Below are 14,460 nucleotides of genomic sequence, written 5' to 3'. Positions count from 1 at the left end.
TATTTTTTTATATATAAAAAATACATCTACACAAATATGCTCCCATACTTATTCACAAGTACACTCATATATGAATATTTAAATAAACCTATGTGTAAATAAATACCTCTTTACACGAAAATGTACATACATCCAAAAAATCATACGTAAATGCATATTGATATATTTAAAAAAAAAAATATTAATAAGAGTAAACATAAGGGTAAAAGTAAAAATATAAATGATAATGCATATATGTACACAAAGAAGTCTATAGAAACACCTCTAGTTTATACAAAACCCTGAATATGTATACACAGACACACACATACACATTTTCTCTCACAGATACACGCGTAAATATATAAAAACACCCATACCGGTATATTCAAACGTACATAAATTTTGTATGTTTTGGTTGTTACAAGAGTTTATCAATATTTAAAATATGCTCTAATTTAGGTTAATAAATTACGAAAGTTTAGATAAATAATTTGAATCGTAAATAATTTTAATCTTCTAACGTTTGAGGGAATAATAGTATGTTATATTAGAGCTATTTGAAGAATTTACTTATTACGGGTAAATATGATAGCGTTTAAAAAATTTACTGTTATTTGAATGCTGAAAATGTATGTTTTTGCCAGTGTTTACATCTGTAAGAATGTTCTATGAAAGTATTTACCAGATTATTCTTTGAAAATAAAATGAAGAGGAGTTCTGTAACACAAATATTGAAGAATTTTCCACCCTTTTCATATGGCTTAGAGATAGAAAGAATAAGCCAGTCTAGTTTAAATTTAATGTTATTATCTTTAAGATCCCAAATTAGTTTGCTAAGGCTCGTGGAATTACGTTTGTTTCTATCTCTAAAGGATGAAAAATGGTTAGAAATTCTAGTGGATAATGGTGTAGAGGAAGAACCTACATAAAAGTGAGTATTTTTGGGAGTACTAACTTGGCATTGGTAGATAGTGTTTCTGAGTTTCGCATTTTCACTTAAAAAACTAATTCTTTTGCTATTGACTTCTGAAATAATGATTTTGTTGTTGTGACTATTACTATTATGTGTCGTGTTAATATTATTGTTCCCCATATTATTATTATTAGTGTTATTATTGTTATTTTGGTAAGGGTTAATAATGTTTGGTTCAATGTTATTACTGTTTGAACTCTCTATTGGATGCAAAAGCCTCATATTGTGTGCAGATATTATCTGTGAGATGTTCTTCATGTTAGAGAAACAGAATCTAATCTTGTGTGTGTTTATGACTTGGGAGTAGTGAGAATGTTTAGGGAAGTTCTTATTTATAGCGTTTTGGAACTGGGATACCAAGTTTGATTTTACACTTTTACTAAAAGGAAGAATTACCCAGACATATTTATTAGGTTCTGGTTTAGAATGTTTTCTGGTATTGTTTATAAATAGTCTTAGTTTATTATTATCGTTGAGACAAGGTTTTATTTGACTGTTATTTCCCTTATTTCGTGAAAGAATGTTAAGCTTGTTTCTATCGTTAGGTAATTTATGATTGAGGTTATCTTCGTATTTATTGTTATTATTTAAATTAAAAACTGTATCATTATTACTATTGCTATTAAAAATATTATTATTATTACTACTCATATCGGTTTCATAATTAGAATCTATATAATTAACCTTTTCTCTGTAACCGGCTTTTAATAAAGCTAAATTGTAAAATTCAGCCTCCTTATTGAAGATGCATTCATTCATAGAAAGATTGGATATTCTAAGTGAAATATTTTTGACCAAATTTCTCGTTACTGAATTTGGATGATTGCTGGATTTACTGATATATTTTAGGTTAGTGGAGGGTTTGTGATACGGGAAGAATGTTTTAGTGTGTAGATCTAAAGTGACGTCCAAGAAGTTAGCTATAGATGTTTCATCTTCAAATACTATACCAAAGCCCATTCTGCTAAAAAACCTAGCTAATTTATTTTTAATTTTTTGTATTTTTTGATTTGTGGTGTTCTCTAAGTATAATAGACAATCGTCTCTGTATAGACCACCCTTAACATTTGGGAATTGGTCTTCTAGTTCGTATAGAATGTATGTGCATACTAAATCTGCTATTTGAGCTGAATCGGAACTTCCCATGGGAACATCGGATCCTTCTGGGGTGTCCTTACGTATCCATAGTTTTTTATTGAACTTAATTATGGAATTTCTAGCTGCTTTAATAACTTTAAATTCATCTCTAGGCATACCCGCCTTCTTGTGAGCAAACCAAAGTGCTTTGTTTAAAATAATGGGGTTAATTGAGGGATAAAAATTACAAATGTCAAATTGGATAAATTTGGCATTGTTTTTGTTGTTAATATTGCGAAACCAGTCAACTACCTGCAAAGAATTAGACCATAAATTAAGTTTTAATTTGTTAACTAAAGTAGGAATGTATTTATCAAGTATATTTTTGCTAAGAATACCAATATCTGATTTTGATGGACAAATTAGACGTAATTTAGGGCTAATTCTCTAACGGTTTTTTTCAAATGAATCACGTCATAACCTTATCCATCTATTGTTTTCATACTCGGTCATAATGTCTTACGTTTAAGATGATTCCCATGCTTTCCCTGATGAGGTTACAATTTTAATATCACAGATCCCTATGGATCATATAGGTTGTAATCCTTTGAAACATATGTAGGAATAAAGTATGCAATTATAACATGCGTTTTCTCCATTCCTTAAATTTTTACATATATACATATATATATATATATATAAAAATTTATTTATGAGGGTAGAAATGGATATTAATCAATTTGAACCAGTGGTCTAGCATATTAAAAAAATCCGAAGATTAAAATTATATTACATACAAAAATAAGAGGGATGACCAGCAAAAGTGGACACCTATATGCTAGAAATAGATGCCGAATCATCTAACCACGAAAAAAATATATGTTCTCAGTAAAAATTCAGTGACAAGACAGACTGTCTAGTCCCTGAATTTTTACTGAGAACATATATATATATATATATATATATATATATATATATATATATATATATATACATATGTATGATGGGCTTCCTTTAGTTTCCATCCCCTAAATCTGCTGACAAGCCAATTCCGTTAGCTTGAGGTTATAGAAGATACTTGCCCAAGATGCCACACATTGGGACTGAACCCAGAATCATGTGGCTGGGAAGCAAACTTCTTACCCCACAGCCACATCTGTGCCATTTTAAGATCTCCATGACTACTTAGAGAAAAATATCTTTAGCCCAAAACCTGGCCCAAGTGCTTGCAACAAAGTGGACTCTGTAAAGGCAACCAAGGGCTAGAGGTTAGTGGTGATGTTAAACATGGTGCCCATGAAAAGTTTTCTAAGTAGCCTTATTCTACAAGGGTATTGATCAACTCAATGTCATGGTAGAATATATTTGCCCAAAATGCCACACAATGGGATTGAACTCGAAACCAGCAGTCTAGTAACATGCCTGTGTATACCCACACCTACTTCATTTTAAAGCAAAGAGAGAAATCAAGGCTACAAAGAGCAGTCAGGCATGAAAACACTTGCTTCAATAATATGTAAATGTCTAAATTTGAATAAACCATTGAACCTTGACTATCAGATATAAATCACTAAATTTTATTCTGAAAAAGAAATAATAAAATAAAATTAAAATTAAAAACATCGATTATTTGCAATGGCAAGACATTAGAATTCCTGGTTCAAATCATACCAGAGGAACTTTTCTTTTTTTTTTTTAATCTGAACAAAAGAAAATAAATACCAGTAGTATACTGAGGAGTAAATGTTATTAAGTTAATTGCTTTTTTCTCCTTAAAAAAATCAACACTGTAACAATGTAATCAATCAATGTGTATATGATGAAGTTTGTCATCATCATAGGTGCAGGTGTGGTTGTGTGGTAAGAAGCTTGCTTCCCAACCACATGGTCCTGGGTTCAGTCCCACTGCATGGCACAATTGGGCAAGTGTCTTCTACTATAGCCTCAGATTGATGAAAGCTTTGTGAGTGGATTTAGGAGATGGAAACTGAAAGAAGCCTGTCATGTATATGCATATATATATATAATTGTGTATGTATCTGTGTTTATCCTCCTACCGTCACTTGACAACTGATATTGGTGTGTTTACACTCCTGCAACTTAGCAGTTCAGCAAAAGACAGATAGAATAAGTACTAGGTTTACAAAAAATAAGTTCTGGGGTCGATTTGTTTGACTAAAAGTGGTGCTCCAGCATGGCCACATTCAAATGACTGAAACAAGTAAAAGAATAAAAGAATAAATAATTTTCATTATCATTCAATGTTTGTTTTCCATCCTGGCATGGGTCATGAGTGGATAATTTTGTATGCCATTGAGAAAACTGGGATCAGAGGTTTCAGAGCCATGTTTCATGAATGTATTCAAATTCACTTTATTGTATAATTTTCATTGATTTGTTGATTCAAATACCCTTATGTTTCTTCACAGTTTTTACCTAACATATAATGTTTCTACCAGTTAAATAATAATGTCTCTTCCCACCATCCTCTTTCTTTCTTTTGTGTGAATATGGATTCTGTCAGTAATTGCATTTGCAGAATTTCTTGTGAGCAGGAAAATGAAGGTGACTAATTCAAAGGAATTACTGATGATTACATAATTAATGTCTTGTAATGACCAAAACAAGCAAAAAAAAAAACACTTATCTCTCAGTGGCCCCACACACCTACTATTAATACTACATACTTTATAAAAATAGTTGACTTTTCTAGGGAACACTGCATGATTGGCATTTCAATTATTAATAGCAATTCCAAATACAAATTCTCCCATGGACTTTCTTCATTATCTTCCAACTTCTATCAAGTACAAGGATAGTTGTATTGCACATCCCATTAATTATAGAATTTATATAGCATTGTTCCATCACTGTGTCTATGAAGGCTAATAAAACTTGGGGGCACTGTTCTTCAGAGGAATATTGTGAGCATTAGGGATTACACCCTCATCTACCTTAAAGCAATAGATAAACTCTGCTTTAAGCTTAAATAAACTGTTAAGTTAAAAAGATTCATTCAGAGTCACTTGGTCTGAAGAGCATTGAGAGACACCAGTATCAATTGGTTAAATACATCTCAATATTCAACTGATGACACATTATTTTACTGTCTTTGGAAGGATGATAACAATATTGACCTCAGCAAGATTTGTATTCATGACAAAGAAAGCCAGAACTACATACCACAAGGCATTCTGTCCAATACTAACAATCCTGCCAACGCACTATCATGAACCTATAGAATATTATAGTTAATTATTATTATTCTATATCGTTTCTTAGTAGATAAACATTTTTTTATTGAAATTCAATAAAGCTAATTAATTAGCTTTATTGAATTCTTTAAATGAGGAAACCTTTAAGCAGTTGGCTGTATTTTTATAAACTGACAAACATACAAATTTATAATCTACTTGGCTAAAATCCATATGTTTATATATTGATTAGTTCTTTGTTATTCTCACAGCTTACCTAAACAACTTCTCTTAACCTACTGTTCCTCCCCTTCCCCTATATATCTTTTTCTCATTTTGTAGATATTTATAGTTCTTTAATGATTTACCAAAACTTATTATTCACCTCAGGAACAAACTATGTTGAAGCTACTTAACTTTGATTTAACCTCTGATGGAGTGGCAGAGACCCAGTGCCAAATGAAATCTATTCGCATCTACCTATATTGATGCCACAAATCAATCATCCCAAAAATCTTCCCTGCATACTGTATCCAGTGCCAATTGGTGCAATATAAAGAGACAAGTCTGCTACTTAGAATATCTAGACATGAGATATAGTAGGTACTGGAGTGATACAAAGACTGGTGTGTCCTGTGCCAATTTGTACTACATGAGACTAGGTTACTCCTAGAACAAGACTGGAGTACTCAGTACCAACTGGTCCAATATAAATTGGTGCCATTTAAAAAGTACTGGCAGTGGTGCCACAAAAAAGCACCCACTACACTTTGTGGAGTGGCTGACATTAGGAGGGGCATCCAGCTGTAGAAATCATGCCAGAACAGACCATGGAGCCTGATGTGGCTCCTGGCGTTACCATCCAACCCATACAAGCATGGAAAGCGGACATTAAATGATGATGATGATGATAAAGCTGCCATTTAGAATATATCAACAAGAAAATAGTGACAGAAATAGTAGAGTGCTAACAAAAAGCTTTGCAGTATTTAGTTATGTCCTTTTGCAGTCTCCGTTCAATCTCCCACTGCTTAATTGATGAAATGCCTCAATAATACATTCATGTAACCCATGCTAACAAAGAAAAATGTACATGAAACGAATGAGTGAATGAACGAACAAATGGCTTGTCTAACCGACAGGTCATTATTCAACCTGCTTAACATTGTAACAATTATGAAAATCTTAATGCACTGGTAATTCTAATTCAGGCACAAGGCCTGAAATTTGGGGAAGTGTTAAGTTGATTACATTGAACCTAGTATTCAACTGATACTTATTTTATCAACCTCAGCAGGATTTGAACTCAGAACATAAAGGTGGACGAAATGCTGCTAAGCACTTTGTCCAGCATGCAAACAAATCTACCAGCTTGTTGCCTTCTTCATAATGATGATGATGATGATGATGACGACAAGAAGGAGGAGATGTACAAGTAGTAGTAGTAGTAGGTAGGAAATGCATTAAAAAAAACTCACCTCGTCCTCCTGTGGAACTATTGTGTCTTCCAAACGTTGGTTATATTTAGTGTCATAGTCATCCTCCGAAGATTCTGAATCCGACCAACTTCGGTCAAATAGTTCTTCAGGAGACAAAGAAATAATTTCTTGGTCATTAATACTAGAATCTTTGTCTCGGTTGATAGAGTTAAATAAATCAGATTTGGTATCCAAAAGACTAACAATACCATTGCGTTGTGTATATCGCTTTGGTAATGAATTTGTGTTTTTATGATTTTTGCTAATGACTATTTCATCATTTGCTAAAACTTTTTGCAAACTTGGAGAACAGGATTGTGACTGTGGTAGTGGTTGGGAACCTGATTCTCCATCAGCACTCCACTTGTTCTGATTAATTTTTTCCACAAAGGCACGTACATATCCAGCTGCCATTGTAGGGTTTGCCAGATACTCATCTTTGACTGGTGGTGGCTTTTTGGTATTGTCTACTGGAGTGAAGGAGTTTGTTAATTTCTCAATGGTTTGAGAAATGTGTTTTGTACGATTTTGTGGTGAGGAAGGCATGGATTTGGACATTTGGCTTTCAGCAATGGTTTTATCTTTCAGTGTTTTCACTGGTGATGTCGATTCTTTGTTCAGTTTCTGAAATTCACTGCATCTCTGCCGCACAATGCCAGAGAGCTTTGGAGACGTTGGTGTGGAACACGAAGAATTCCATCCAGAGAGTGGAGGAGAATTATTTGATTGTGGAGCTTCATAAAAAGGAATTTCTTCGTAGATTGGTGAATCGGGACAACTTTCTGTACTGTTGTCTAAAAGACACAGACAGTTTGAAGAACTTTCTGCTTGCTCATGCTTTATTGCTTCTGTTGAGGTGTCCTCTGCAGTGTTTCCAGAAATCACAACACCATTGAGTTTGTTGTGAGACTTTGTAAGTTTTGAGCCAACCCCTGTAATGAGGCGCTCCAAGAACTTCGGCTTGGCTGGTGCTGAAAATAAAAAAATTAAAAATTTAATTAATTTCAGAAAATAATTTAATCACAATACAAACACTTGCTTTTTATTAGGCAAATACTTTTACTTCCTTCTGATGTGATATTTTGGAAATCAGATGTGTTCTTGCTGTTACTGTGACAAAACACCTATATTTCATTTTCATTCCGAGAGATACAGCACAAGTGTTCTCATTGTGAGTCTTATTCAAAATTTTCTGTGCATCATTCTAAACCATTATTTTCGGGAGTGGCTGTGTGGTAAGTAGCTTGCTTACCAACCACATGGTTCTGGGTTCAGTCCTACTGTGTGGCACCTTGGGCAAGTGTCTTCTATTATAGCCTCGGGCCGACCAAAGCCTTGTGAGTGGATTTGGTAGACGGAAGCTGAAAGAAACCTGTCGTATATATATATATGTATATATATATATATATATATATATATATATGTGTGTGTGTGTGTGTGTGTGTGTGTGTGTGTGTGTGTGTATGTTTGTGTGTCTGTGTTTGTCCCCCCAACATCGCTTGACAACCGATGCTGGTGTGTTTACGTCCTTGTAACTTAGCGGTTCGGCAAAAGAGACCGATAGAATAAGTACTAGGCTTCCAAAGAATAAGTCCTGGGGTCGATTAGCTCGACTAAAAGGTGGTGCTCCAGCATGGCCACAGTCAAATGACTGAAACAAGTAAAAGAGTAAAAGAGTCTCTCAAATGTTTCCTTGTCTAAAAACAATCCCAAATTCCACAAACCCACCCTTTTGATCTTTGAATGATTTGAGAAATAGTACAAAGATTTGACATTTCAATATTCACTAGTTTCATTCATTTTTCTGTAGCCCCGATGGAGCAAACCTTTTGATGCCTTAGTTGATCATATTCACCACAGAACTTATTTCATTAATCTGTATTTGTGAAGCTGCTAAATTATAGGACATAAAAGGAACACAATATGAGTTCTTCAGGTGATCTGTAAGAAAGAACATAGCTGCTACTTGCTTGCAAGTACAACTAGGTGTAATGCACCAATGCTTTTGATAATTGTTTCAGGTATTTATGGAGTCACAAGCATTGATATTCTCTCAGCCCCTGCCTTCCTAGACCTAGTGAAACATCGAGGATGTGACAGCCAGAGGGAAATGCACCAGCACTAGGCTAATACTCATTTTTTGGCTGAGAAGAATCAAGTAATGTACAGTAAAATACCTTGCACAATGAAACAGCATGCCACCTGGTCTGGGAGTCAAACCTATACTCTAACCACCTGACAGAGAGAGAGAGAGAGAAGGGGAGCAAAGAACAATGTTATACCTAGCAATGGGGTGAACACATTTTACCTCTTTAACTACACTCTCTGAGTGGTTGGCGTTAGGAAGGGCATCCAGCTGTAGAAACTCTGCCAAATTAGATTGGAGCCTGGTGTTGCCATCTGGTTTCACCAGTCCCCAGTCAAATCGTCCAACCCATGCTAGCATGGAAAGCGGACGTTAAACAACGATGATGACGATGAACAAAGAAAAAGAAAAGAAAATCAATTCTGTCTTGCTTCTTTGTATATTTTAATTGAATTTTATCTATTTCATTGATTTATGAATTATTTGTCAACTAATCTGTCTGACAGATACAAGTGAGCAGTCAGTGTTAGCAGGTTAGCATGACATCAAATATCACTATCACCTTAACCTCTCTCTCACTCTCATATTTGCACCCTACCTCTGTCTCCTCTCTCTCTCTCTCATTTCATATATACCTTTATATATATTATATAAGTCTTGTCCAAAATAAGTGTAAGCACATGTGTGTACACATACATATATACATACACACACATACAGACACACACTCACACACACACATATACACACGTGTCAATTTATAATTTCCCACTTCAAATAAGAATATATCAAATCATTTGTTAAGGTTTTATTTAAAAAAAAAAAAAAACATTAAGGAAACTTAAAGTAAGATAAGAACTGGAACAGGAAATAGAATGTATTTTTTTTTTTTGCAAAAATTAACTGTTACACACACACACACACACACACACACACACACATCAATACATTGAAATTCTACTTAACATGTCATTAAAGTCAGATTGAGATACATATGGAAACTATGTATTGCCAACATATCTCACCCATCTAATCCATTGTAGGAAAAAATACATTATGCCATCAATATAGATTAAAATAGTGTGTGTGTGTGTGTGTGTGTGTGTGTGTGTGGGTGCATATGCATATGCATGTGTACACATGTACTCATTTTTTCATTTGTTTCGGTCATTGAACTGTGCAGCAATACTGATGCATTGCCTCAATGGCTTTAGCCAAACAAATTGACTATTTTTTAAGTCTGACACTTACTTTATCAGTCTCCTTTGCCAAACCACTATGCTAAGGGGATGTGAACAAACCAACACTGGTTGTCAAGCAATAGGAGCAGATGAAAACAAAGGCACACACACACACACACACTCATGTAAGCACGCACACATGCATATATACACATAGTATTGGTCGATCCAAGGTTACAGTAGAAGACAGTAGCCCAAAGTGTCATGCTCTGGGATTGAACCCAGAACCACTTCTCCATGCCTACAAAGCTCATTACAGTCAGGCTAGTCTGAATTTAGTATGTCCATTCTTATATATATATACATATACATACACACACAGATGGATTGATAGATGTGTGTGTGTGTGTATATATATATATATATATATATATATACATACACACACAGACGGATTGATAGATGTGTATATCTATCTATCTATCTATCTATATATATATATATATATATATATACTTACATACATACCCACACAGACGGATTGATAGATGTATATATATATACACAGACGGATTGATAGATGTGATTGATACATATATATATTTGAAAGTCTATGAGAATTACTTAATATAGTTTTCAAGTGTAAAGGCAATTTTTTATTTTAATTATTTTTAAAAAAATGTTATGAAATTTTTTATCAGGATGTTACTAACCCTTTTGGGAAGAAGTTTTTTTTTTCTGGTGTGTGAGCACTTTCTTTAAGAGAGATATTGGTTTTAAAAAAAAGTATGTTATATCCCTGACTGGTGTAAGGAGCTGGTAACGGGAAGAACATATGGTTATAAAACATTGCCTTAAAACGTCCTACTCAACTCCTACCAGCATGGAAAAGCAGTCATAAAAACAATGATATATCTATATATAGTGTACAGAAGGGGTTTTAATCCAAGCTGTATCCTTGTGAAGCACATCTGCATATTTCAGTAGTCAAGTGTATGCATATGGATGTTTTATTTTAAATGAGAAAATCGTACATATAAGTTGAGATTCCTGGTGAATTATATTTACAAAGTATTAATACACAGACTGGACTATGTGGTACCATTTTAATTCAGTGTTATACATGTTTCATTACAGTATGGGAAATGCATTTTATGAATGTAAAATTAACAACTATATAAATATAAACAACTCATAATAGATATATATAAATGTACATGTATAAACATGTAGAACATCACAAAATAATTATTTTGAATTCTTTTATTCTCTTACTTGTTTCAGTCATTTGACTGTGGCCATGCTGGAGCACCACCTTAAAGGGTTTTAGTCGGAGAAATCAACCCCAGATTTATTCTTTGTAAGCCTAGTACTTATTCTATCGGTCTCTTTTGCTGAACCACTAGCTACAAGGACATAAGCATCAGTTGTCAAGTGATGGTAGTTGGGAGTGGGGGGACAAACGCAGACACATACATACATATACATATATATATATAAAAGCACCCACTACACTCTCGGAGTGGTTGGCATTAGGAAGGGCATCCAGCTGTAGAAACTCTGCCAAATCAGATTGGAGCCTGGTGTTGCCTCCTGGTCCACCAGTCCTCAGTCAAATCCTCGAACCCATGCTAGCATGGAAAGCAGACGTTAAACGACGATGATGATGACGATATATAAAGTAAGAGAAGAAATGGAGAAACATGTAACAACCAGGCACAAGGCTTGGATTTTGTGGGTATGGGGACAGTCGATCACATCGACCCCAGTACTGAACTGGTACTTAATTTATTGACTCCAAAAGGATGAAATGCAAAGTCAACCTTGGCAAAATTTGAACCCAAAGCATAGCGGTAGATGAAATATCGCTAAGCATTTCACCTGGCTTGCTAATGATTCTGCCAGCTCACCAACTTTTCTTCCATAAATAATAATAGCAACAGCATATTTAATTTCTGGAAGAAGACATTGTTATTGTCTTTTGATTACATATTCCAATCAGAGATAATCGGCTGAAACCTCATTACAATACACTATTGTTTCCAATTAAAAAAAAAATAATGAATGGAATGGGGTTTTTAATTTAATTTTATTCATTTTATTTTATTCTGTCTCCACTCTTGGTATTTTTATCATTATTGATTCCTACATCTTTTTTTTTTATCAATTCTTTACAGTATCTCACAATCCTTATAGTTAGTGCTTCTGTTATTAATTTCATTTTATTCAGTTCATCTTCTGATTCTTTTATTACTCTTTAAGAAAATGTCAAAGGAAATTTGAAACAAATAGTAATAATAATAATAATATTAATAATAATAATAATAGTAATAATAATAATGATAATAATAATAGTAATAATAATAACAACAACAATAAACATCTAATAATAACAACAAAAATAATTACTATCATCATCATCATCATCATCATCATCATCATTATTATTATTATTTATTAATTTATTATATTTCAATTTTGACTGTTATTACTCTGCACGGCTTTAGTTCCATCTCATTATATTTAAGAATTACCATTTTATTATTCTGTCTCTGGCTTCATTCATTTGATTGCAGCAATATTGGGGCACCACCTTGATGGATTTTAGTCAATTATATCAGCACCTTTACTTGTTTCAGTCTCATACCTATTATATCAGGTAGTTATTAATTAAATAATTAAGTTTTACCTTTCAGTATTAAGAGATGCAATTCGGCTAATGGTATAACACCAGTATACACAAAAATAAAATAAAATAAAATAAAATAAAATACATGCATATCTTTTATTTTTTACTTGTTTCAGTCTTTCGACTGCAGCCATGCTGGAGCACCACCATGAAGAATTTTTAGCTGAATGAATTGACCCCAGTACTTAGATTTTGTTACACTTATTTATTCTATCAGTCTCTTTTGATGGACTGCTAAGTTATGGAGATGTAAACACACCAACACCAGCTGTCAAGCGGAGGAGACAGATACTGACACAAACACACACACACACACACACACACACACACACACATGATGGGCTTCTTTCAGTTTCTGTCCACAATATCTACTCACAAGGATAGGTTATTACACTAATGCCCAACATTGCTTAGTTATTGAGTTACATGATTCCACTTCTTGCAGTGAGCCTGATACTCTTTTCTGTTTCAAATCCATGTTTATAATGTCTAATTTCATTAATCACTCTATCTGTTATGTTCTCCAGCTGCCTAAGTAGCAACCAAATGAATTTTCAACATAACTGTGTATGGTCGAGTGAATAGTGATGAACGTTTTCACTTCCTATCTTGTAAGTTCCTATCTCTACTGGGGACGGTAGTAAGTAGTGGTAGTAGTTGTAGTAGTAGTGGTGGTGGTGCCACCACACAGTAGATGGAAACAACTTTGAAGAAGTAATTAGGCCAAATAACTAAATTATTGAACTGAATCTCATAGATAATATAATGCAGAAACAAGATACCCCAAGAGGTGCTGTACTACAGTCACACAGCTAATGACTTCATGGAGAAGTTGACTATAGTGTCAGTAAAATGATGGTGGCAGTGGTGATAATGGATGATGATGGTAGTGATGACAGTTGTTGGTGGTTACATTTACAGTAGTGATACTGCTGCTGATGATGATGACAATCATTAGGATTCAAAACAGCAAACCTGTCGGTTCAATTCTCATCCTAAGCTGTTGAAAGAAGGCCTCATCCCTAATATTATATAGCTAGACTAAATACATATGTAATATGACTCAATATATATTTATTAATTCATAACCCATGTTGTATTATTGGTGATGGTTCTTTAGTAATTGCTTTTTCTTTTTTTTCTTTCTCTTGCTTTGATTGCCTCCTGAGAGATTCACTGGAGCAGGATCAGTGAAGCCCATCCTTCTCCAGGTCTGACCACAACCAGTTTGAGAGAGAGGGGGGAGGGGGACAGAGGAAGAGAAAGAGAAAGAGAGAGAGAGAGAATGAAACTAATTAATACGTTATATATTGGCTGCAAAAGGATGAATAGTAAAACTGGCTTAGGCAGAATTTGAATTTAGAACAAACATCACAAGGCATTCTGTCCAATGCTCTAATGGCTGCCAACTTGCTGCTTGCTCTAGTAATTAAAGAATCTAAATAAGTGGTTCTCAATCGGGGTCCACTTAACTCCTGGGGGTCCATGCTAGCAAAATAGTAAATTGGGGTTCCACAGTAACATTTTAAGGGTCCATAAAAAAAAAAATGTTACTTCGGATGTATTTATTGCAAGAAACAGCCATGTTTCTTTCTCTAACGTTTTGCAAGTTAATGTCTGAAAAGCAAAATAGGAATTTTGAATGTACCTATAAAACTAGTTTTTAAACATCATATGGCTATGAGGGTCCACTAGAATAGAATAATAACTAATGGAGTCCATAGACCAAAAAAAAAAAAACCGTGCAGGAGTGGCTGTGTGGTAAGTAGCTTGCTTACCAACCACATGGTTCTGGGTTCA

The 14,460-nt window shown here is 34.1% G+C and overlaps 1 protein-coding gene across 3 annotated transcripts in view; it reads right to left on the bottom strand.

Moving 5' to 3' along the window:
* Positions 1 to 14,460, bottom strand: part of LOC106874958 (FYVE, RhoGEF and PH domain-containing protein 2) — a 493,421-nt gene that overhangs the window by 151,760 nt on the left and 327,201 nt on the right. For all 3 annotated transcript variants that reach the window (XM_052968055.2, XM_089352506.1, XM_089352505.1), the window contains one exon: positions 6,705 to 7,675. In XM_052968055.2, the coding sequence (XP_052824015.2) occupies positions 6,705 to 7,675 (971 nt within the window). The remainder of the gene's footprint in view (positions 1 to 6,704; positions 7,676 to 14,460) is intronic.

The sequence above is a fragment of the Octopus bimaculoides genome, chromosome 5 (assembly GCF_046866305.1).
Source record: "Octopus bimaculoides isolate indiv1 chromosome 5, ASM4686630v1, whole genome shotgun sequence".
In the NCBI taxonomy this organism is placed as follows: domain Eukaryota; kingdom Metazoa; phylum Mollusca; class Cephalopoda; order Octopoda; family Octopodidae; genus Octopus; species Octopus bimaculoides.
This window is presented reverse-complemented; position numbering and strand designations above follow the sequence as displayed.